Raw genomic sequence first — 24,931 nt, forward strand, 5'->3', positions numbered from 1 at the left:
AAGGAAGGGGAGGGGAGGAAAGGGAAGAAGAGGAGAGGGGAGGGGAAGGGAGAGAAAGAGAGGGGAAGGGAGAGAAGGGGAGGGGAAGGGAGGGGAGAAGGAAGAGGAAGAGGAGGAAGAAGAAAAAGAGGTGGAGGAGGAGAAGGAAAAGGAAGAAAAGCAGGAGGGAGAGGGGGAGGAGAAGGAGAAGGAGGAAGAGGAAAAAGAAGAAAAAGGTTGAGGAGGAAGAAGAGTTAGAGAAGGAAGAAGAGTTGAAGGAGAAGGAAAAGGAGGAGGAGGAAGAAGAAAGGAAGAAAGTGCCTGTTTACAGGTTCTCTATCTAGGAAATTAATATATGACCACGTTCATGGGAAGAATTTTTCTATAGGATCAGTGGCCACAGATCCATCTATTCTCTCCCCTAGGTATCCCCAAACGTCTCAGTTGAGCTCCCTTTTAAAACTATCAAGGGAAGCCACCTACGAACTACAGGGCGATCCAGGACCAAGATCTGGTCCTCAGGGGTTTTCCCCCGGGGCTATCTGCAAGTCTGACGGGAGTGGGGCCCGCTTGTTTGACTTCAGCAATAGGAATGAAGCTCTAAAAGTGGGATTTTAGACGGAGACAGAGGCACTCCCTGATCCCCCTTCCCTCCCACCACGCTCACCCCGAAACCAGGAATCCCCTCCATCACAACCCCCCCCCACACACACCTCTATCTCTTTAAAAAAAAAAAAAAAAAAGCTCAGCCCACGGGGCCCCCGGCCCCCGCCCCCACTTCCTTCTCCCCGCCTTCCCCGCTATTATTAAGCTGCGGACAGCTGCCAGCTCCAGGGCTGGGGCTCGGACTCCCCTGCAGGGCGCGGGGACCACCCCCGGGACTTCTTACTTGCCTTGCCTTTCCCACAGCCTCTATCCAGCTCGGCTGAGTCAGGTGCGGGGCAGGGCCGCCACCCTGAGCCTGGGACAGAGCTCCCCGGGGCAGTGAAAGCCAGTCCCAATGCTGAGCCTTGGGGAGGGGAGGCTGGGGGGAGACTTCTAGCCTAAGCATCCCCGGAGTCCTTGGCCTTGGCCTCCGCCTCACCTGCCCCTCAACCCTCAAGGTAAGACCCGCTTCCTTTTCCTCCCCAACTCTGGGGCCCTCGGTTTCCGCCTTGCTCTCTGCTGCTCCTGGGGAGTGAAAGCGATGGAGGGGATGGATGCCAGCTGAGGTGACAGCCGGGTTCCCGGCCTCTCCAAGGAGCACAACAGCTGGGAGTGACCCCTACAACTTCCTTCTGTGGGTTAGGAGATTCCCCGGCTTCTGGAAGAGTCCCTCCCTCTCTGTCTGTCTCTCTCTCTCAAAAGTAGATCTGAAAAACTGAGCTCTCTGGGAGAGGACCCGGACTCAGTTCAGGGGTATCCAATCCGATGAGCGTTCTAAAAACCTAGGGTTCCAGATTCCAGCTGTGGAGTTTCTCAGACCTAGTACCTCTTCCTCCCATCACCGGGGAGGAGGCAGTCTTTAGCACAGAATATCTTACTCTCAACTCTGATTTCAGGATGGGAGGGAACTCCAGTTTTCCATGCTGTTACCCCACCGCCCTCCCCTAAAACAGAGAACAGTCAGTGTCATTACAAATGATGGGAATTCTGATTAGGAAACTCCCTTTGTTTTCCCCAGTTTCCCAAAGCTGAGCTGACTCAGAGAGGTTCTGGAAAGGTGAGCCCCACCAACATGGGACCTTTCCCTGGGCAAATACAGGCGCCCGAGCCCCTGGACCCTCCCTCTGCTCAGGAATGAGCTTCCTGAGGTTGGTTGAGTGGTTGAGGAGAATTCCTGAGTAAAGGAGCTAAGAAAGAGCTACTTGAAGAATTGTGTGAAAGAAAAGTAACCGGTTAATTGGTCATTTATTTCAGCCCTGTTTCCCTTCCGTGGGTAAGGAGCTCTTCTCACCACTACTCTGAGCTAGCTGGCACCGGCCCTCCCTAGTGAAGGGGCTTCTCCATAGCTTTACACACACAAACCTCTCTGTCCCAGGAGGGTTAAGAGGAGGCAAGCTAAACAACTATCTGCTGTAAAGGGGGCTTACTCCCACCCAGCTACGGTTAAATCTCCAGAAGTGCTTTTCTCCTCCAAGCCCCATCCAGATCCAGCTGAGCCCTGCTTACACAGCTTCTTCCCATTCCCTCTGGTGGGTAGAAGGGGGGTATAAGTACACCTGAGAGTCTTTCCCCTGTGTCCTCATCCTTTCTCCAACTCTCCTTTCTTCTCCCAGAGAAAAGCTGTGAAACAATGGGTGACTGGGGCTTCCTAGAGAAACTGCTAGACCAGGTCCAGGAGCACTCCACGGTGATCGGCAAGATCTGGCTGTCCGTGCTGTTTATCTTCAGGATCCTCATTCTGGGGCTCGCTGGGGAGTCTGTCTGGGGAGACGAGCAGTCAGACTTCGAGTGTAACACGGCCCAGCCCGGCTGCACCAACGTGTGCTACGATCAGGCTTTCCCCATCTCTCACATCCGCTTCTGGGTCCTGCAGTTCCTCTTTGTCAGCACGCCCACCCTGGTCTACCTGGGCCACGTCATCTACCTGTCCCGCAGGGAAGAGCAGCTGCGGCAGAAGAAGAGCGAGCTGGGCACACTGCAGACCAAGGACCCGCGCGTGGAACAAGCGCTGGCCACCGTGGAGCACCAGATAGCAAAGATCCCCATCTCCGAAGACGGGCACCTGCGCATCCAGGGAGCTCTGATGGGCACCTACGTGGCCAGCGTGGTCTGCAAGAGTCTGCTGGAGGCGGGCTTCCTCTACGGCCAGTGGCGGCTCTACGGCTGGATGATGGCCCCCGTGTACGTGTGCCAGCGCCCACCCTGCCCGCACGTGGTGGACTGCTTCGTGTCCCGCCCCACAGAAAAGACCATCTTCATCATCTTCATGATGGTCGTGGGGCTGATCTCCCTGGTGCTCAACCTGATGGAGCTGGTCCATCTCAGCTTCCGGTGCATGTGGCAGAAGCTGAGGGCCTCCCAGGTCAGGGGGCGGACAGGGACCTACCCCGCCGTCCTGGGCAATGGGGCTGGCAATTCTGGGGACCCCTATTCAGAGGGGATGTTCTTCTACCTCCCCATGAACGAGACGCCCACATCACCTCCCTGCCCCTCCTACAACAAGCTGTCCAGTGAGCAGAACTGGGCCAACCTGAACGCAGAAGAGAGCCTAGCCCCGCAAAAGCAGGACATGCTCCCTGGGTCAGGGCCCTTGCTGACGCATTCTGAGGGCCCCTACCTGACCCAGCCTCTGCAGAGTGGGAACGACCCTTCCAGTCGCCCCAGTAGCTCAGCCTCCAAGAAACAGTATGTGTAAGGGGACCTGAGTCTTCATCCCCATCACTAGAACCTGTAAGCAAAACTGTCGGGGGCAATGGGGAGGAGGTTTTTCTCCACCTCTTTTCTTGAAGGCGTCTCCCTTCCAAACTATATGTGAGTGAATTCTCCCCCCACAGAGGAGGGAGGTAGCCGGGAACCTCTGAGGGCTGTGGACTGCAGAGCCCGGCTGCTCTTGGACCTCTGAGCATCCCAGGAGCCAAAGAGTCCTTTAGCAGAGCAGTAAGTGGGCTCAGATCTGGGCTTACTGACTATTCCTGGGATCAAGAGAGCCATTTCCTGTCCTGGAAAGGCCTGCGTAGATCCAGCTGTGGATGCCTGATGAATGGGTCAGAATTCCCAGATCGGGTTTTTTCCTCCAACTCTTGCTGGAGGTGATAACTGCACAGAAGAAGGGACCCACATTTATCCCCTACTGTCATAGGGGTAAAGGGAAGGGGGAGGAGTATCTTGTCCTTTTAGGATTGAAGGTTTTTGATGTAAAAGTCCAAGGGAGCAGGACTCCCAAGTCATACTCCTTTCAAAGCCTTGGACTCAGGTTTAAAAATACCTCTGGAGAAAGAAAGTTTGGTTTATACTATGCTATATTGGCCCAAAAGGGAGCCCCTCACCCAATATACATGTTGGAGCCACTGGGCCTTAGTCAAAAACTGTGACTCCTTTATCTGTGTCCTCACTCCACCCTGGAGAAAAGGAGCTAAACCAGGGCTGGAAAAAGTGGGGTTGGGACCTTTCCCCCCTAATGTTCAGTTTTTTGTTCTAAAATAAATGGGACTTGAATATGAGTGGCAGTCTGTGTGACCTCATCTTATTACTGTTGGAAGAAAGGAGGGGATATGGGGAGGGGAGGGGGGGCAGAGGGAGGTCATCCTTCCTCTTTACACCTGGTAACCCTACGGGTAGGGTTACCTCCCTCAAGGCTTTGTCCCAATAGCTCTTTTGTCTCTTTGATTGTCTCATCCATTCCTATGGCCTCAACCCTTTGTTGTCAGATGATTCCCAAATCTATCTCTATAGACAACTTTTCTCACTTCTATGTTGAATCTGTATAGAAGTCCCACTGATTCCAAGGCCTTTCTGCCCAAATCTGAGTTCTTCTGCTCCTATAAACTACTTTTTAAATGTTTTTTTAATCCTATCTTCAATTCTCTTCTTCCCCATTTCACACCCACACCCTATTGATTGTACTCTCTATCCATCTTTGTCATAGGATCTTAGCTGCAAGGAATGAACCTTAAAGCCCCTCATTTGACCCAGGAGGGAGTTAAGTGACCTTCCTACGCTCCTCCACAGGCTAATTAAGCCATCAGGTTTTGAGCCCAAGGCCTCTAAATTGAAACAAAACATTCTTTGAATTATCTCTGCCTCTTAATCACCTCTATGCTGTCATGATTGCCACTTTAGTCCAGGCCCTTGACTACCTCTCAGCTGCCCACCAATAGATCTCTCCTAGTCCAAACTCACCTGTGAAAGGTAAACAAATGCAGACACACAGACACAGAAAAAGGGAGGCTCCCTCAGGTCTGTACCACTCCAGACCCCTTCTGAGACCTGGTCCTTGAATGCACCATACTCCAGGACTGGGGAGGGGGGCGGAGGAGAAGAGACCATTGCTGCCCTTATTTAAGCCAAACCTGGACACTTCCCTTCCATTTATCTCATCTGAAACAGTGGTTTTTCAAAAGAAATCTTAAAGAATAGGATTAAAGACTGAAGTTTTAGAGAATAACACAGCTTTCCCAATAAGCAGCCTTCTTCTCCCTAAAATCTCCACTTTAGGGACTAGGTTACCCAACTACAAAGCTGTCGCCATAATTCCTTGGGAGAGCCCTATGGGGGGATTTCCCACTATTGCCTTCAACACCCATTCGGTGGTTTTCCAGTAAAAGTTGGTTTCCTTCCCTGATCCCGAATCACCAAGTTCAAATTAGAGGCTTCCCAAAAATCATGTTAACCCCCTGATGCATCCATCTCAGGCCTTGCACACATACATCCCAATGATCTTCAGGAACACCGGGCAAATAGACTCTCCCCCCACACACACACTCCCTCACTATCAAAATTACTAACTTATTGCATTCCTGACTATGTCCCTCTCCTGCTAAAAACAAAAACAAAAATGACCCTTTAGAAGCTCCCAAGTGCCTACATTAGGGCTTGACATTTTTATGTCATGGACCCCTCTGGCAGGCTGGTGACATCGCAGGTCCCCTTCTCAGAATAATATTTTTAAATGCATAAATTTAAATATATGGGATTACAAAGGAAAAAAGTTATCAAAATATTTTGAAACAGTGTTATGGAATAATAATGTTCTATAAGAAATAAATGATCAGCAGGATGATTTCAGAAGACCTTGAGAGACTTACATGAACTGATGCTGAGTGAAGTAAAATCAAGAGAATATTGTACACAGCAATTATAAGATTATGTGATGATCCACTCTGACATACATGGCTCTTTTCAACAATGAGGTGATTCAGGCCAATTCCAATAGACTTGTGATGGAGAGAACCATCTCCATCCAGAGAGAGGACTACGGGGACTGAATGTGGATCACAACATAGAAGTTTCACCTTTTTTATTGTTGTTTCCTTGCTTTTTTTTTTCTTTTCTCATTTTTTCCCTTTTTGATCTGATTTTTCTTGGGCAACATGATAAATGCAGAAATATGTATAGAAAAATTGCCTATGCTTAACATGCATTGGATTATTTGCTGTCTAGGAAAGGAAAGGGGGGAGGGGAAGAGGGAAAAAAATTGGAACACAAGATTTTGCAAGGGTGAATATTGAAAACTATCTTTGCATATATTCTGAAAATAAAAAGCCATTAGTTTTTTTAAAAACAGGTTTATAGACCCCATATTAAATAACCCTTGAGATGATCTTAAAAGTTACTTAATGATCTATTACTCTATGGATAAGTAAAAAAGAAAACAATAATAGTAATGAGAAATGATAGCAAACAATTATATAATTTTTTAAGGTTTGCAAAGTGTTTTACAAATATCTCATTTTCTCAGCTAACAATATCTTCCCCCCCCCCCCCTCAGGCTGGGGTTAAGTGATTTGCCCAGGGTCACACAGCCAGGAAGTGTTAAGTGTCTGAGAGCAGATTTGAACTCGGGTCCTCCTAACTTCAGGGCTGGTGCGCTATCCACTGCAGCACCTAGCTGCCCCTAACAATATCGTTTATGATGGAGTTCAGATAGAGTCAATATTGGGACAAATCTAGCTTACTTATTCTTTTAGAATTAAAGTTTTGCCCCCAGGTAGAAAAAGGTACTGCTTTTTGTTATTATCAATGATAGTTTTTATATGATACTTCAAGGTTTGAAAAACAGTTTACATATATTACCTCTCTTACTGCTCACAATAGCTCTCCATGGTATATGCTGTTTTTATCCCATTTTGTAGATAAGGAAACTGAGGCTAAGGGAGTCAAGCCAGAATAACACAACTACTGTCAGAGGGAGGATTTGAACTCAGGTAGGACTCATTAATATCTTCAAACAGTACAGCAGAAGGACACATACCTCATCTTGTATTGTTTTTATTTCTTTCATTAGATCTCTATATTTAGAGACCTTTTCACTAGGAGATTACTTGGACATCAGGAGTGTTAGGTATGGTGACATCTATTAAAAATATCATTCTTAAAGTTTTCTAGGAACAATGTCACATCCAGCCAACTGTGGGCAACACTTTATTTTTCTGTGAAAATGCTCTGCCCCAGCAAAATTTATTTGTTGATTTATCAAGGATATTTTGAGATCTGCATTTATAGTATAAGGATTTGTCACTTGTTAATTCCTGAAAGATAGCAAACTTCTGGAGTATAATTCTAGCCCCCACGTTGTATTTTACTGGCAAGTGATGGACAATAAATGTTTTTAAGATGGAATGATACCTTGCACCATTTCCATCATTTCTTTGCATAATAACACTTGCATCGATCACTAAGCCCAGACTCTTCAAAGCTAACCCTTCTGTAATTTCTGCTTTTGAAGCACTGATCCTGAATTACCATCATAACCTCTTCCGTTTCGATGAGCAGATCTGTGTAACTCAGTTATTTGTTTGAAACGTCTTTGTTAACATATTTCATTTAAATGCTGCCCATGGAAGACCTTTTAAATTCCACCATTGTCATTATCTTTATTACCAATTTCATCTTATTTAATGGCATTCGCATAGAAACAATCTTGGATTAGTAATGTTGATGAGGGTTGGGGCCCCTTTAAGATTCCTAATTGCTCAACCCTTGACTGACCTTGATTCACAAATCCTGGTCAAAGGCACCCTTTGAATATCCTGGCCCAGCCCCCACTCTCAGCTCAGCTTCCCCCAGCCCTCACCTGATCTGGGCTAACTGAAAAGCCCGCCAGAACTGGGTACCGCCCATCTTCTAGGTATAAAAGAAACAAGCTGGAACGCCCTCTTTGCAGGAGCCTTCCCATGGTATCCTTCCAGCCATGTAAGGGTCCCTGCCCGCCAACGGCCACCTTTGGCCCTGGCGTCTTTCTAACTGAGCTTTACTTCCAAATTCCCACAATAAACCTTTTATTTATCAATCTAGGTTTTCGGGCCTGTACATTCATTTTACAGGGGACACTGCGCCTCATGGGATTATCTATGCACCGAGAAATGGGGTTCCCCCTTTCCTTTCCCTCATTAATGTGATTTTTAAATTTTAGTGTTTTGCAGATTATTTTGGTAAATTAAATTATTGTCTTTTGTAGTTGAGGCTACAGGTGACACAAGAGATAGAGTGCCAGATCTGAAATCAGAAAGCTTCATCTTCCTAAATTCAAATCTGATCTCAGACATTTTTGAACTCAATCTTCTTTACCTCAGTTTCCTTATCTGTAAAATGAGCTGAGGAAGGAAATGGCAAACCACTCTACCTTTACCAAGAAAATTCCAAAAGGGATCACGAAGAAATGGACACGACTGAAACGAATGAACAATTTTTGCTTCACAAGGAGTCTCTACCCAGGAAAATAGTGAGAAAACTCTGACCTATTCTCATTTTCCAGCTCATTTTTCTCCAAGCTCCATGCAGACCCCACCTCTTTCCGTCTCCAGCCACTGCCATTCAATTCTATTCAATGCAACAAATATGTATTATGTGTACCTATTATGTGCAAGGCTTGAGATCAAAAATAACAAAATTTATGGAGAGGAGCTGTGTAGCAGGGAATGCCCAGATAAGCAGGCACAATGCAATTTGAAATGGAAGAGAACTCTTCCCACTGGGGAATGAAGGGAGGCTTCCTGGAGGAGCCAGCAACCGATCTGAGCCTTGAAAGGATAAGAAATCTGAGGGGCAGAGATTAGGAACAATTGTATTCCAAGCAAGGGAGTTCCTGGAACAGCCTGTTGTCCAGTTTGGCTGGAAATTTGATGGAGGGGGGTGGGGGGATTTCCAGAAATAACTATGAAATAAAAACAAAAACCAGCGAAGTTATTTTTTAAAGAAACAGAAAGGGAATGATGCGAAATGGGCATGAAAGACACTGTATGTTGGGACCATATTATGGAGAGCCTTGAATGCCAAGTTAAGGAAATCGTATTTTTATCCTTGAAACAATAGGGAACCACAAGGCTTTTGCATGAGAGAGTAAAATGGTCAGGTCTGTGCCTTGGAAAAAAATCATTTTGGCAGCTGTTAAGAACAGAGGGATTTAATAAGTCAGGGACAACAACTAAGAAGTTAATATGGCTGATATCTACAGAAGTAATGAGGGCATGAACTTGGAGAATGGCTGTATAAATTGAAAAAAGGGGATGGAGGAGAGAAGCTGGGGAAGTAGACTTGCTGGACGTCTTAGAAACTGATAATGAAAGTGAGAGAGAGGAGAGAGTAAAAGATGACTCCAAGATCATGAACTGGATGGTAGCACTCTGAACAGAAAGGATCAGAGAAGGGAAGGATTTGCCCATTCAAAAAATTGTCAGTTTGGAGTTAGGGAGCCAGGGTTCAAATCTGGAATCTGCTATTTCCTGTATTTGTGACTTTGGCCAAATAACCTTACCTCCCATGTCCTCAGTTTCCCTATCTAAAAAATGAGGAGGTTGGACTAGATAAGCATGATCTGAAGGGAAGATGATGAATTTCATTTTAAATATAATACAGCAGGGATAACAGACATGAGAACTCGATAAAGATCTGAGAGTCAACTGAATCCACATACTCATAGGATCACACGTTTAGAGCTGGAAAGAGAGATCACCAAGCTCAACACCTTCCATTCACAAAAGCCCAGAGACATTAAATCACTTGCTCAGGGTCTCACAGCTAGTAAACGGCAAAATTCAAATGCAGGTTATCAGAATGTACCATTTAATTAAATTAAAATTAATTAAATTTCATCTCCATTTTTCTGTTCATAAATGACACTTTATTGAATTGTCTCATCTTCTGCTGTCACCTAAATAAAAAATCTGACTCAACTACCTCCATCCCACTACTTTGGCTGAAAACACAAACCCTTGCTGTACACGATGCTTTTTAACTTTCTCATGAAGACTGAACCCAGCCTGTGATTAGAGACATTCCAGACCAGCTTTACTATGGGGAAGATTGTATCTCATTGGCCCATTTGAATGCTTGGTTATGTCTTCTGAATGTCCTGAGAAAACTTCATAAGCCAAATCTGTACCATAGGAAGTTGAAGTTGGAATCAGAAAGATTTTTCTTTTGAGAAGTTAAGTGGTAACAATATTGTATGAGGATGTATTCTGATGGAAGTGGAAATCTTCAACATAAAGAAGATCCAACTCACTTCCAGTTGATCAATGATGGACAGAAATAACTACAACCAGAGAAGGAACCCTGGGAAGTGAATGTAAATTGTTAGCACTACTGTCTATCTGCCCAGGTTACTTATACCTTCGGAAGCTAATAATTAATGTGCAACAAGAAAATGGTATTTACACACATATATTGTATCTAGGTTATACTGTAACACATGTAAAATGTATGGGCTTGCCTGTCATCAGGGGGAGGGAGTAGAGGGAGGGAGAGGAAAATCTGGAAAAATGAATACAAGGGATAATGTTATAAAAAAAATTACTCACGCATATATACTGTCAAAAATGTATAATTATAAAATTAATAAAAATAAATAAAAATAAGAAGTTAAGTGGTAGTAGGTAGAGCACCAGGCCTGGAATCAGAAAGACTTGTCTTTTTGAGTTTAAATCTGATTTGAGACATTTACTTGCAATGTGATCCTGGGTAAGTCACTTTCTTCTATTTGTTCCACTTTCCTCCTCTGTGAAATGAGCTGGAGAAGGAAATGGCAAACCACTCATATCCTTGCTAAGAAAACCCTAAACGGGGTCACAAAGAGTCAGACATAACTGAATAACACCAGAAAAATTGTGGAATAGAAAGTTAAATGGTAAAAAGTGTTGAGAAGTGAGTGAATAGTGAGGATGCAGAGGCAAAAAATGAAAATGACTCTTTGTGGGAGTTTTCAATTAAAAAAAAAAAAAGTCAAGTTACAAGACCGATTCAACTCAGCAAGCATTTATTTAGTGCCTGTTATATGCCAGGTACTAAACTCAGCACTGGAGATACAAAAGACAAAAATAAAATTGCTCCTCTCAAAAAGCTTACATTCTTTTGGAAGACAGAATGTAGTTAAAATTTTCATCTGAAGCAAAAACATTTTTGGTTGTTTTGTTTTGTCCCTTAAGGGAAGGGCACAAAGATAAGGGAACAGTGTGACCTCAAATGCACTTTGGTCAAGAATGTAATGGTCTGGACCTTCACTCCTCAGGATTAGGGGGAAAAGGTAAGACTCAAGAAAAAAGTGCCTTAAAGGGACAGAATTAAGGGCATAGTAACCCATTCCAGGACCACCTGGTCCCCCTCAACTCTTGGGTTGGTGATGAACAGGCCTCCTCTTCCATAATCAGTCAGGCGACAGATAATGGAAATTTCAGTCATCACAAGGACTAAAGGAACCCTCCCAGGAAAGAACAGACCCCCCCCCACTTTCTATTACATTAGCATCCAAGCAATGCCCCATTTGTCCTTACTAGCTGACTATAGAAGAAAATAGCTTTAGGAGATGGAAGGGTCAAATAAAGGTTACATGTGCGTTTTAAGAACAGGTAATAAAAATAAAATAAAAATAAAATGATAGGTAATATCCATCATGTATATTTGTAGACAGCAGGGAAGGAGATTGAAGGTCCCAGTCTCCCTGAGGCGACTTTAAGAAGAATGTCACTCTTCTTAGACAGGCAGGGGGTTAATTAGAGATTTCAGGCTCAGGGACCTCACAGGCCATCTAGTGCAACCTGCTCATTTAACAGAAAATAATAAATAAAGCCCAGAGAAGTCAAAGAGCTTGCCCACAATGACCCAAGTAGTAATTGGAAGAGCCGGGATCTGACACAGGTGCTCTGTCCCCTGCACCAAACCAATAGGGGATGGAGGGGGGGGTGTCTTATCAGCCAAGATAATAAGCCAATCTGAGGTCCGCGAGCTTGTTTGTTTAATCCTTTGATAACTGTATTTCCATTTATTTGGTTTCCCTTGTAACTCTATGTATTTTATTTTCTTTATTTAAAAGGATCCACAAGCTTCCTTGGAAATGTCCATGACTCAAAAAAGCTATAGTCTCCCTGCCTTAAGAGGAACGGTTCCAAGAGTGGTACCCTCTTCACTTTACGTTGATTGCAGGTGTTCCTCATCAGCCTTGATGTTTGCTTATGCTGCCCTTAACTCTAGGACTGCACCTTTAGCTCTGGCTGCAGGCTTCTGTTTTCCTCCCCGTGTCCTGTTGAATCAAATGACATTATTTTTAAAGTGCTTTATACAGTTCCTGACACCTAGTAGGTGCTTACTAAAAGCCTTTTCCCCTTCCCTTGTTCCCTCTTCATTATCTCTTCTAAACACTTCTCTTTCCTACAGTTTCTCATCCTGGCCCTGTTCCTGACTTTTTCTGAATTCCAAAACCCATGCCCCCTACAGTAGGCTCATCCTGGAACTTCCCAAAATACTCCTAGACTTCCTCACCCTGGAACAGCATCCAATGCCCTGCTGGGGCCTAAGCATCCTGGTATATTCCTCTTCAAGTCATCTCCTTCTTCTCCTATAGGTGAATTCCTCCTAGAGTCTCCATTTCTTGAAGGGGCCCAGTCTGCTTTCCTTTGCTTCCTGGTCCTGTTCCTGACTTCCCCTAGAATTTAAAACCCTACCTCCCACAAGAAGTACCTTCATTCCACTCCCCCCTCTCCATCTCCCACTTGTATGTTGTCATCACCCATTAGAATGTACCATGAAGGCAGGATAATGTCTTTCTTTTTTACTCATGTCCTGGCCCTTCCCACTATGCCTGGTACCCAATAAGTGCCTTGCAAATGATTGGTATAATGGAAGAAGGACTAAACTCAGAGTCAGGGACCTACGCTCTAAATTTGGCCCCCTGTACAGCCTTGGACCAGTGTAGAAAAGTGTAAGCTTCCTGAGGGCAGGGTCTGGTTTGGGCCTTTTTTTGTATTCCCAGCACATAGTAGTTATTTAATAAAATGCTTGTTCACTTGTCTTTGTTTTGAATAATTTTCCGGCTACTTAGTAATCATGGAAAATTTCTTTGGTCCTCAGTTTCTTTATCTGTAAAATGAGGGGGTTAGCCTAGCTAAACTTCAAAAGTCCTTTCCAGCTGTAAGTCTATGCTCCTATAATCAACCCCAGTTCGTCTCATGAGCTCCTCTGTTAACAATAAAAATGTGGAGGTTTCCAGCTCTAGATGCTATGACTTATGCAAAGAGTAGAAAGACAGCCCAAATCAAAGAAAATTTATCATTTATATAATATATTTTGGTGTCCTGAACCCCTGATGAAGCTTGTGGATCCTTTCTCAGAATCACATTCTTAAATATATATGACAAAATATACAGGATTAAAAGAACCAATAAAGATGTAATTTTTCCCATCCAATTTTATGGATGATCTATCTACAATCTTCTTAGGTTAATCTACAGATCTCAGGTTAAGAACCCCTGATCTGAAGGTTGCCCCAAGAAAGAATCAAGCAGTCTTCAGCAGCCAAGGAGAAACTTCCATTCTCTTTCCCCAAAGCCCCCCATCCCCTGCCTGCGTTCTGCTGGCTCAGCCTGTCCTGCTGCCGGCATGTCCAGGGCCATATCCTGCTCGTGCTATTTTCCTTGGCACAGATGGGGGGCACGGGAGCCCAACAAGGTGGAAAACAAGGGATGAAGGGGGGCAATGCTGCATCCCTCCATCAAATGGCCTCTGTTACTGGGGCCAGGCCCAGTTTCACCAAGCTTCCTCCCCCACAGAAACATTGTTCCCTTGTTATGACAGGGGGGTGGGCCTCAGCTACAGCCAGCCATCCCCAGAGATTTCCTCCCTGTCCCCCGCTTAGACAGCTGGAGGAAACGGGCCGGCTCCGGCTCCTGCTCCAACAACAACAGTCCCGCTGGCCTGGCTTGAGCACCACGGGGCCTGCCAGGGAACCTAGAGAGCCCCAGAGCCCTCCAACCCCGGCAAAACATATTTGCTTGTTTTCCTAGGAGGAGTGGACCCCACTACCAATCCTGAGTAAACACCCAGAACTGCTGATAATGGCAGAGCAGGACAGGCAACCTGTCTGCTCTGAGGCCCCCCAGCCCCAAGCCTTCCCCAAAGGCAGGGCAAGGGGTGACCCAAGCCAGTCTGCAGAGAAAGTCGGGCAGGGAGGAAGGAAAGGTCCGGTGCTCTGCTCATAACCACTGGCCCAGCTCTGTTTCTAAGCCTAATCTGCTCCCCCTCCCTTGGAGTCACGTCATGGGCCTGGAGAAGGGGAGGGGGGGGCAGAGAGGGAAAGATATGGTAGTTATCTTATTGGCAGGGCTAGCCACTGGCAGAAGGATCTGAATTGTTCTGTTTGGTCCTAGAGGGAAGATCTGGGAGCACTGACTAGAAACTAAACACAGGACATCATATTTGGGCTAAAAAAAAAAAAAAAAAAAAGGAAAAAATCTAACAATTAGAACTATCCAAAATTGGAATGGACTGCCATAAGGCGTAGAAAAAACCTCATCACTAGAGAGCTTCAAGTGGACATGATGATAGGACCATTGGTGGGGATATTGTAGAGCCAGAGTTCTCACAGTATTTCCTCAAGATCCTCTCAGGGAGTTTTCAAGTCAAAATTATTTCCATGATACTACCAAGATTTTAATTTATAATATAGTAAATATCAACAGATTATCTCCCATAAACAAAAACTTTTCAGAAGAAGGGATCCTTAATAATTTTTATAAGCATAAAGGGGTCCCACTACCAAACACTTTGAGAACTACTTTTGTATAGGATTATAATAATAATAATAATAATAAACTAGCATTTATGGCATTTTAAGGTTTACAGAGTACTTTACACATATTTCGTACTTGAACAAGAAAGGAAATGTTCTAGATATTCTCTTGGGTACTTTCTTAAACTGAGATTTTATAACATCCTGTTGAGACAAAGGTCCCAAGAATAGAGATTTGCGCTGTTAATTCTCTAATCTGTCCTTTCACCCTCTTCCACCACACATAATACAGCCAATACCACACTTATGGGTCAGGCATCTTGAAATGCAAAAACTACATTTATTAGTGAGGAGATTTCAGGCCAAACTGGATCCTGGTCACCAAAGAGAGCTTCATAGAGTCCAGTCTTGTTCATCTACACAGAGACAAAGTCATTCAGAAATACTCCAATCTTGGCTCCCTCTGTCTGGTCCCTATGCAGTCCTGGGCTTTTTTTTTTCTTTCTAATTCCTCCAGAAGGATGTTCAGGCTAGCCTTGTCTTCCTTCCTTCTCAGGGGGATATTCCTAATTTTCCCCTTTCAATTCCCTTTTGTGTGTTGCCTTACCCTGCCAGAATGTAAGTTTCTTGAGGGCAAAAACTATCTTTCTGCTTGTATTTATATTTTCAAGACTTAGCCCTTTGCCCAGCACATAATAAAGTGCTTAATAAAAGCTTGTTGACTTGATTTAACTCCAACATCTGTTCCAGGATGGAGTTTCACTCTAAGCTCTACAGGTCCTCAAGGTGTTATATTAAAGAGTATAGCCTCATAAAGGAATTTTTAAACCAAAAGAATACAGATTGGAGGGAAGGAGAGAACACACAGTCCATTGGGACATTTGTGCTGAAAATAGAACGTCAGGAAAAGTAAGTCCAGGAGAGGGCTAACAGTGGCTAGATGCTAGAAATGATAGATGTGCTGAAAAATCAGCCTGTGTAAGCCACTGGAAGGCTACAAGACAATTAAGAATTGTGGTCAATAGGGAAGAAGCTGGTCCTTCCTATATCAGGAGTCCAGGACAAAGTCCCATTCATCATTGGTTTGGAATTCCTATGATGTCTCAAGTCTTGCTACCTAAAGGGCTTCAAGCAAGCCATTTCCCCTTCTCCGGCCTTAAGTTATATTATCTATAAAATGGAAAGGTCAAACTAATTCAATAAAGTCAAACAGGGGCCACTGTTGCATACACGAATATCCCTGTGGGCAGCATATTGACTTGGTTTTAAAATGTAATATTTTCTATTTTTATTGTATTTGTATTTATTTTGTCAAATATTTCCCAGTTACATTTTAATCTGGTTTTACCATAGGGAATGTTTGTTACAATTCTGGGTTTGACATTTCTGATGGATGATCTTTAAAGTACTAGGAAACAAGCTTTTCTCATGTGCAAATATTTTCCCTTTCCCCCAATTGTATCAAGTTTTTTTTCCCCCAACTTTGTTTTTTTTTTTCTTTTTACGTTATTGGAAATTTTTTGACATTAGTATTACTTCTGATTTCCCCTTTCCACAAAACTCTCCCTTATAACAAACAAGTACAGTCAAACAAAACAAAAAATCTCAAGAGTCAAATCTAAACTTGTATACTTCATTCTGCATTGATAACCCACCACCCCACTACCCTAGCTGAGAAGTGAGAAGCACACTTTATGTAACTCCAATATTCTGTAGCCACATTTGTCTTCTTGTTGATTGACTTTTGACATCTTTCAGTATCATTTTCACTTACATTATTGTGGTAATCATATAAAATTTCCCCCCTGATTCTGCTTTCTTTGCTCTGCAACAGTTAATACAAATCTTCCTAAGTTTTTCTGAATTCTTCATATTCATCATATTCATCTCTTCTTATGACAGGATAATATACCTTTGCATTCATCACAGTCTGTTCAATAATTTTCCCATAACTGAATACCCACTTTCCAGTTCTTTGATACTGCAAAAAAAAGTATCACTTTATTTATCACTTTATTTTTTAATATATGGGACCCTTCTTTCTGTCTTTTACTTTCTTGAGTATATACCTAATATCCTATATTCCATAATAATCTGTACTTCATGTTTCTAATGTTCCTGTTCTTCTCAGGTTTGTTTAAGGAAAGAGAAAATTAAATTACAGAAAACACTACCATCATGCTATAGTTGTCAAAGGTGCATAGAGAGATATCTAAGACACTAATTGGATGGCTGCCGAACTCCCTAACCTCTCTAATTCTAGTCTTTCCACCAATATTTTGTGGTTTACTTCTTGTAATGTTTTGTGTGACTGCCTTCACGTCAGGTGCAGGAAGCATGGCTCCATTCCAGACTCCCACTAGAAGTTCTCTCTGTCCCCAGGACCTCTCTTTGCATGGAGTAGACCTTACCCAAGTTCTAGCCATTTGAATAAGATCAGGCTAGTGGTTACTAGTACCACCTATAGTGGCTTTACTCCATACCCCCAAATTTATCCTGCTTTCAAGTTATTTCCTGTGCCCATAATTCCTTTTTTCATCTACACATTCTCTCCTTTATCACAAATTCTAGGAAGGAGTGTTCATTTCCAGCCCAAAGTTCTCATCATTTCCACCCCAGAAACTAGTTTCTCCCTGTCAGTGGGAATCAGATCCAGAATAGAATTCACCTTTCATGGTTCCTCCATCTTTTGAAGCATGAAGTCATCTCTAAGGCAAGTCAAAAAGCTATTAATTGCTCTGTATTTGGCAGAAAGACCTCTCCAACAGATGTTTGGATAATTGATGACCTCAATCATACCTCTATACCAGATGTGATCTGTTTCCCAATCTCTTCCTGTCTTTCTTCTTTCTGCCCAGGTAAACTGTTATATACTCCAACTTTTTTTCTCTCTCCTTTGACTTTTACCCAAATATTCTTCAATTTGCTTCTCCTTCTGGTTGCTGAACTTACTTATATGAGCATATCTTGCTAATACTCAATATTACCATCCTTTTAACTAATATTTCCTTTTAATAATGTGTCCAGATCTTTGGCCCGTACATAGGTTTCCTCCCACAAAATTTCAGTATTACCTCTGAGGTCAAATTTGCCTCCTTGAATTACAGCTGAACCAGGACAGGAAGACCTAAGTTCAAATGCAGCTTCGGATATTTAGTAGATGTGTGATCCTGAGCAACTCACTCACCTATAAAATGGAGAAGGGTTGTCATAATAACATCTACCTCCCAGGGTTGTTGTGAGGATCAAATGAAACAATATTTGTAGCACTTAGCAGACTTTAAAATGCCATGGAAATGATAGTTATTATTTTTACTAAGTAGAAAAGATTGGAAACATAAAAAGTTTTGGGTGGAAATAATGAGTTCTGTTGTGTTGCATTTGAGATAGTTACTGAACAATCAGTGTGAAATATCCAGTAAGCAAAAGATGATTTAGAAGTGGGCTCAGAAGAAAGACTAAGGCAGAACAACAAACTGATTCACCTACCTTGCTGCTTAATCTTGGTGCTTAATAAATTATTTTTGACTGATTGCTTTGTTGAATGGAATTGAATTTATAGCCTTAGAGACTTCTCTCAGGAACCAAGAGGTTAAGTGCCATGCCAAAAGTCTTGAAACTAAAATATGTCCAAAACAGTGGCCACTGTCCAATAAGCCAGGCTATCTCTTAGACCCTGAGGGCACACACACACACACACACACACACACACACACACACAAACACACACAGAGGAACTTCTTTGGGACATCCTCTGGCTTCCCTAAGACCTAAATTTATATCCTATGACCATCTTTTTTTTTTTTTTTTTTTTTTTTTTTTTTTATTTATTTTTTTTTTTAAATTTTTTTTATTTTATTTTATAATTATAACATTTTTTGACAGTACATATGCATGGGTAATTTTTTACAACATTATCCCTTGCACTTACTTCTATTCAGATTTTTTCCTTTCCTCCCCCAACCCCCTCCCCCAGATGGCAAGCAGTCCTATATATGTTAAATATATTACAGTATAATTTAGATACAATATATGTGTGTAGAACCAAATTTTTTGTTGCACATTAAGAATTGGATTCAGAAGGTAAAAATAACAGTTTACATTCATTTCCCAGTGTTCCTTTTCTGGATGTAGCTGTTTCTGTCCATCATTAATCAATTGGAATTGGATTAGCTCTTCTCTATGTTGAAGAAATCCACTTCCATCAGCATACATCCTAGTACAGTATCATTGTTGAAGTGTATAATGATCTCCTAGTTCTGCTCATTTCACTCAGCATCAGTTGATGTAAGTCTCTCCAAGCCTCTCTGTATTTCTCCTGTTGGTCATTTCTTATAGAACAATAATATTCCATAACATTCATATACCATAGTTTACCCAACCATTCTCCAATTGATGGACATATCCTATGACCATCTTGCCATCAGACAGGGAGAGGATGAAGCTGACTGTGGAGTGAGGAGCTGGACAGAGTCCCAAGGAAAATTCTTTTTTATTAAAGCTTTTTAATTTTCAAAAGATATGCATTAACCCTTGTAAAATCCTGTGTTCCAATTTCCCCCCCTTCTCCCTACCCTCACCCCTAGATAGCAACTAATCCAATATGTATTAAACATGGTAAAAATATATGTTAAGTCCAACATATGCATACATATTTATACAATTATCCAAGTGAAATTCAAGGAAGAAAAGGTAAAGGTCCACAATGGGGTTTAATTTTCCTATTCTGAGCCGTTTTCTCTGTCCGTTTTCTGAAATGATCTCACTCCTCAGGTGCAAGTGAACAATTCTTTTCCCCCCCACCAACCAACCCCCTATCCTGCTAGCTTCCCCAGGAAACTCCTTCCCAAGAAGAAATCAGAAAGGTGGACTACAAAGAAGGACTAATGGCTCTAACTCCATCTATTCCTGAAGGACAGGTTCTGGGGTCAAGTGAAGGCCTCCTGCCAAGAGGGCCATTAATTAACCCAACTCCAGGGGTGATGAGTTCTAGCCCTGGACATGCTGCTCCTCAGCATTCCAAGCTTTTAGGAAAAGGAGGAAGCAGGACAGTACCAGTGGGCACTATGAAGAGCAGCTTCTTTTTTACATGATGAACAGCTTCTGTTTCAAATCCTTTCTTTCAACCCTTCTCCTAGTCAAAGACATCACTAGGTTAAGGCAACTAGAATTTTTTCCTAGGGTACCACATTGAGAGGCACCCTAAGCTTCTGTTATGCTTCAGCACTTTAAATACAGCAGATCTTAGTTACCAAGAAGAATTAACTAAAATAAAATACATAACCAGTTTCTTTTTCTCCATCCCTGATTGGCACCCTGATGATCTCCCCTTTTTAATGTCCAAGTTTTTAAAACTGATTTAAGTTTGAGTTTCAACCTGCTTGTCCCAGGCAAGATTTACGGTATCCCAGAAATGACTATTGCTGCCCTTCGTTACTCAAACTTGAGGTCCCCAGGGCAAAAGAGATAACAAACCCAGATGATTTCAAACCATTGTGGATGTATTTTAAGATGGAAATTTCTTTCCCTTTGTAAATATTCAATTTGGAGGAAAGAGCTAAGGTGAGCAGAGGGGAGGTGGCCAAAGTATAAAGAGGGGGAAGAGGGAAAGAGAAAAGACAAATGGAGAAGAGAAACAAAGAGAACAAGAGGGAACCAAAGAAGTTGCCAAGAGGTTGGGAGTAAAAAGTGGGGCAGGCCTATTGCTATACTTACTGGGGGCATAAGGGAGACATTCTTTCCATGAGTATTCTCAAAAGATAGGAATAGATGGAACAAGATCCCAATACCCAGACTTGCACCATTCTGTAACCGCAGAAATAGAACTGATTAGAGCAGAGACTAGGAGACTTGGAATTCTTGGATTCCTATTCTTCATGCTCTAAGTTAGGGGTCAAGAGGAAAAAAAGAAGGTCTGAACAAAGCTGCAGAGGGATAGGAAGAAAAGTTAATCAAGTCCTCTCCTCACTGGTACCCAGAAGGGACTAAGGTTTACTGGGAAGTTGCCCAGGTCCCCCACCCAGATGGATCTGTCTCATCTTCCTTCCTCTACACCCCAAATCTTATGTTCACACCAAGGATCAAAGAATATAGTGAAAGGGAACAAAGAGAGAGGGACAGTGGCACACAGAGGGGAAAAAATTCAAAAAAAGAAAATCTACAGGGGGAAAAAGGAAAGTGAAAAAGGAGGAAAAGAGACATATTGGGAGGTAGAGAAAGAGACCTAAAGACAGAGTAACACTGTAATATTCGTAGTGCTACAGTATCTGGCACCTGGCAGGTGCCTTATAAATGTTTATTCCCTTCTAACATGGTAGGGACAGAAAAAGACTAGGATAGAGGGGGCAGAAAGAAATAGTGAGATGGAGTGTCAGAGAATAAAGACAGAAATAACAGTGGCAGAGACAGAGAGAGATAAAAGGAACCAAGAAAAAGAGAGAGATTAAGAAGCAGAAAAAACAAAAAACAAAAAAAAAAAAAGAAAAAGAAAAAGGCAGGAGATAAGGTTTTATTTACTATCGGTCACAATCACTCTTTGTGTTGTTTTCCTTTCATTGTTTTGGAGGTTTTGTACAATGTGAGGAATTATGTCAGACTTACACTGGGGGGAAGGGGAGCAGTTGTACATGATGTATTGAAACAACATATATAAATAAGTATTTTTAAAAATCAAGATAGAAATGGAAGGATGGAGAGACAGAAAGATATAGACAGATACTGAGAAAGAGAGAGGAAGGAGGAAGGGAGAGAGACAGAGGAGAGAGAAGACAGACAGGAGAGAGAAGGAGAGAAACAGACAGAGAGATAGAAATAGAGATAGAGAAGAGAAAAAGAGACAAAAGAGATAGAGGAAATAGGAGAGAGAAGGAGAGAAACAGAGACAGACAGAGAGACAGAGAAGAGAGAAAGATAGAAACAGAGGAGAGAGAAGACAGATAGGAGAGAGAAGGAGAGAATGAGACAGAGAGACACAGATGGAGAGACAGAAGAGAAAGAAGATAGACAGATAGGAGAGAAACAGAAACAGACAGAGACACAGAGAGATAGAGAGGCAGAAGAGAGAAAGATAGAAAGGAGATAGGAAAGAAAATGAGAGAAGCAGAGACAGACAGATAGAGAAAAAGAAGAGAGAGAAGGAAACAGACAGAAAGACAGAGAGATAGAAAAACAAGAGAGAAAAATAGAGACAAGGGAGTGAGGAGATAGAAGAGAGAAGGAGAGAAATAGATAGAAAGAGATAGTGAGAGAAGAGAGAAAGACAGAGACAGAGGAGAGAAAAGATAGACAGGAGAGAAGAAGAGAGAGACAGAGACAAGCAGATAGAGAAGAGAGAAGACAGCCAAAACAGGACGGAGAAACAGAGACAGGCGGGACAGAGAGAGAAGACAGAGACAAACAGAAAGACAGAGACAAAGAGAGAGAGATAAGAGAGAAAGACAGGGGAAAAAGGGAAATAGAGAAAGTGACACAGAGGACCCGAAATAAAGGAATAAAGGACATAGGAGATAGATAACAAAAGCAGAGATAGAGAGACCCAGGGACAGAGAGATTTGACAGTAAGACCAGAGCCTGCCCAAGTGTCAGACAGAGGCAGAAAGGAAGCTGAGAGCAGCGGAGGGCCAAAATGCCAGTGACCGGCAGGCCTGACCTCCTTCAAGCCCTGGGTCAGAAAATAGCCTGTCTTGTGCTGCAAAGCATTTCCTGTGGGGCCCTGGGGCCCTGGAGACCTGTACTTTCTCAGGGGTGGGGCCGGGCCATGGGAGTGTGTCCTCTTGCTGGGACCTCTTGTCCAATAAGATTCAGGAGAGGGAAGAGGCTGAAGCAGGGCCAGAAACAGACCCTATCCCTCCCCTCTGCCCAGCATTCCTCTCCTACGCCAAGCCCAGGAAGCTCTTTGGCTCAGCGTGTGCTGGTGTAATTTGGGCAGCCCCATTTATAAAGCCTCAGCCTGGATGAGCCTAAGACCATTTCGTCATGCCCCTGCCTCCAAGCAAATTCCTACCTCCCAAAACAAGCGCTCTAAATCCCACCTTCTCTGGCCCTTCAGCCGTCCCCAGTCCTCACCAAGGAGATGGGGTCTAATCCTGGTTGGTCAGAGGGAGAAGAAACATAAACATACTGGAAGGACTGCTGGACACAGAGTCGGAGGATCGGGGTTCAAATTCTGTCTGCTATTTGCTCCTTATGTAATCTTGTGCAATTCAGTTCACCTCTTTGTGACTTACTCCCTGCTCCCTAAAACTAGAGTTAGAACTTGATTACCTCCTGGGTACCATCCAGCACCAAATTTATGGTCTTAATACTATTAGACTTGAATTTAGGAGATCAGGATTCAAGTTTTGTCTTGACTTTGAATCAAAATTACTAGCTACATTTCCTGTCCAAGTCTCAGTTTTCCCATCTATAAAATAAAGGGGTTAGACTAAAATCTAGTAGTTTAGAGCAGGAGTCCTTAAATCCAAGCAAGAGTCTTTCTCCCACAGAGAGAAATGCTGCCTTGGTGCCCCCATTCTTTTTCCTCCAGGAGAATCATTTCCATTGAACTTCAAGGTTCCCCATAATTGCTAATAGAAAATACAAATTCTTCTGTTTAACATTCAAAAGTCTGCATCATATGGTTGCAATCAACAATTGCACGCTTAGCACTGTCCTCTTCACCCACTCTTAGCTCCAGGCAAACTGGCTTATTTGCTGTTTCTCTTGTGCAACATTCCATCTCCCATCTTTGCACCTTCGAGGAAGCTGTACTCCATGCCCACAATGCTCTCCCTGCTCACCTCTGGGCCTTCCAATCCCTAGCTGACTTCAAAGCCCAGCTCCGACTTGAGGCCTTCCCTGTTTTCCTCCCCCACTCCCCAGGTGATATTGCCCCTTTCCAAAATGGTTTTCTATATGTTTGGTATTCATTTTTTTTGCCTCTGTGTTTCCCTGTGGTAGAATGTTGGTTCTTTGGGATCAGAGACAGTTTCCCTTTTTGTCTCTAGATTTTGGGTGTCTAGTGTGATACTTGGCACACAGTGGATGAATAATAAATGCTTGTTAGTTGCTTACTTGATCCCACCAATCCAACCCACCCTTCCTATTCCAGCCATCTTCTTTGCTTTAATAAGACTCTCCCTATGTTTTTCCATTCCGAGTTCCATTTCTTGCCTGAGACTACACCAAGGACTTGGGTCAATACTATGGAGGGAAGGGGACAGCCCCCCACTGTCCAGTCATAATTAACCATAATTAATTCTTCGTATTAGAGACCTTCCTGGGGCCAGGAAAAGTAAGGTCTAATTCTGTGCCCCGAGTCCCCTTAATCATCCCTGGTAGTCTCAGAGGCAAAGGGTATCAGGGATTAGCCTAGAGAAGGCTCCTTGGGACCAGCTCAGCATATTCCTTGAATAGGGCAGAAACTGTTTATTTCCTGACAACTCCCGGGAAAAGCTTCCCCCTAGGCCAGGCCAGGAGAGAATACCAATCTCCTTAGAACCATTCCCAGTAGAGTTCTGCTGACCACAACCCTGGCCCTGACCCTAGCTACTCTGGGGAGGAGAGGGGACCAGGAGAAACTTGAACAGTGTGTTCTGCACTGAAAAGGAAGGGAGTATCTCAGGGCTCAGTTTGGTAAAAGTGCCAAAAGATAGTCTCCTTTTGTCCAATGTGGGGCAGAAGCTAAATCCCTACTGCCTCCCACCCCCCAAACCCACCAACCAGAAGGTGCAAAACAGATGCATATGATGCAGCATCTCAGGTTTGCTGTGTGACATTATCCATGTCATTTCCCTACTCCATCATTCATAAAAGAAAAATCCTTCTGACTCCTTTCTACCTAAAGATGGGGAAAAGTCAAATAAACCTGTCTTGACAGAATAGTTTGGGATAACCTCTACTAATAATTATAATGGTATCAACATTCCTTTTTTTCAGCACATAAGTCTAGAAAAACCCTTTTGATATATTTACTCATTGATGTGTTAATCAGCTCCACCCCTGTAATCATAAAGTCAAATCAACAAGCATTTATTAAATTCCTGCTGTGTACCATGTACTATGTGAAGTGCTAGGGATAAAAGGGAGAGCAAATAAAAAAGGTCCCTGCTTTCAAAAAGTTCACAATCTAAGGGGAGAGACAACATGCAGACAACTTTGTACCAACAAGATACAGAAAAAGGATAAAAAATCTCAAAGGGAAGACACTAAGATTAAGGAAGTCAAGGAATGATTTTTTACAGGTGAGACTTGGAGGAAGCCAGGGGACAGAGATGAAAGAGAGCTCCAGCCATGGGCCCCCTGCCATTCCAAACCTCACTCCACGAAAATACC

The 24,931-nt window shown here is 43.1% G+C and overlaps 1 protein-coding gene across 2 annotated transcripts; it reads left to right on the forward strand.

Moving 5' to 3' along the window:
* Window positions 1-799: 799 nt before the first annotated feature.
* Window positions 800-4,124, forward strand: GJA4 (gap junction protein alpha 4). Of its 2 annotated transcripts, none has more exons than XM_074305070.1 (2): window positions 800-1,082; window positions 2,238-4,124. In XM_074305070.1, the coding sequence occupies exon 2, from the start codon at window positions 2,255-2,257 to the stop codon at window positions 3,317-3,319; it is 1,065 nt and encodes a 354-aa protein (XP_074161171.1). In that variant the 5' UTR covers window positions 800-1,082; window positions 2,238-2,254; the 3' UTR covers window positions 3,320-4,124. The 2 variants fall into 2 exon arrangements, with proteins under 2 accessions (XP_074161171.1, XP_074161172.1); XM_074305071.1 differs by lacking the exon at window positions 800-1,082 and adding an exon at window positions 1,779-1,897.
* Window positions 4,125-24,931: the final 20,807 nt, after the last annotated feature.

The sequence above is a fragment of the Sminthopsis crassicaudata genome, chromosome 3 (assembly GCF_048593235.1).
Source record: "Sminthopsis crassicaudata isolate SCR6 chromosome 3, ASM4859323v1, whole genome shotgun sequence".
Lineage (NCBI taxonomy): Eukaryota > Metazoa > Chordata > Mammalia > Dasyuromorphia > Dasyuridae > Sminthopsis > Sminthopsis crassicaudata.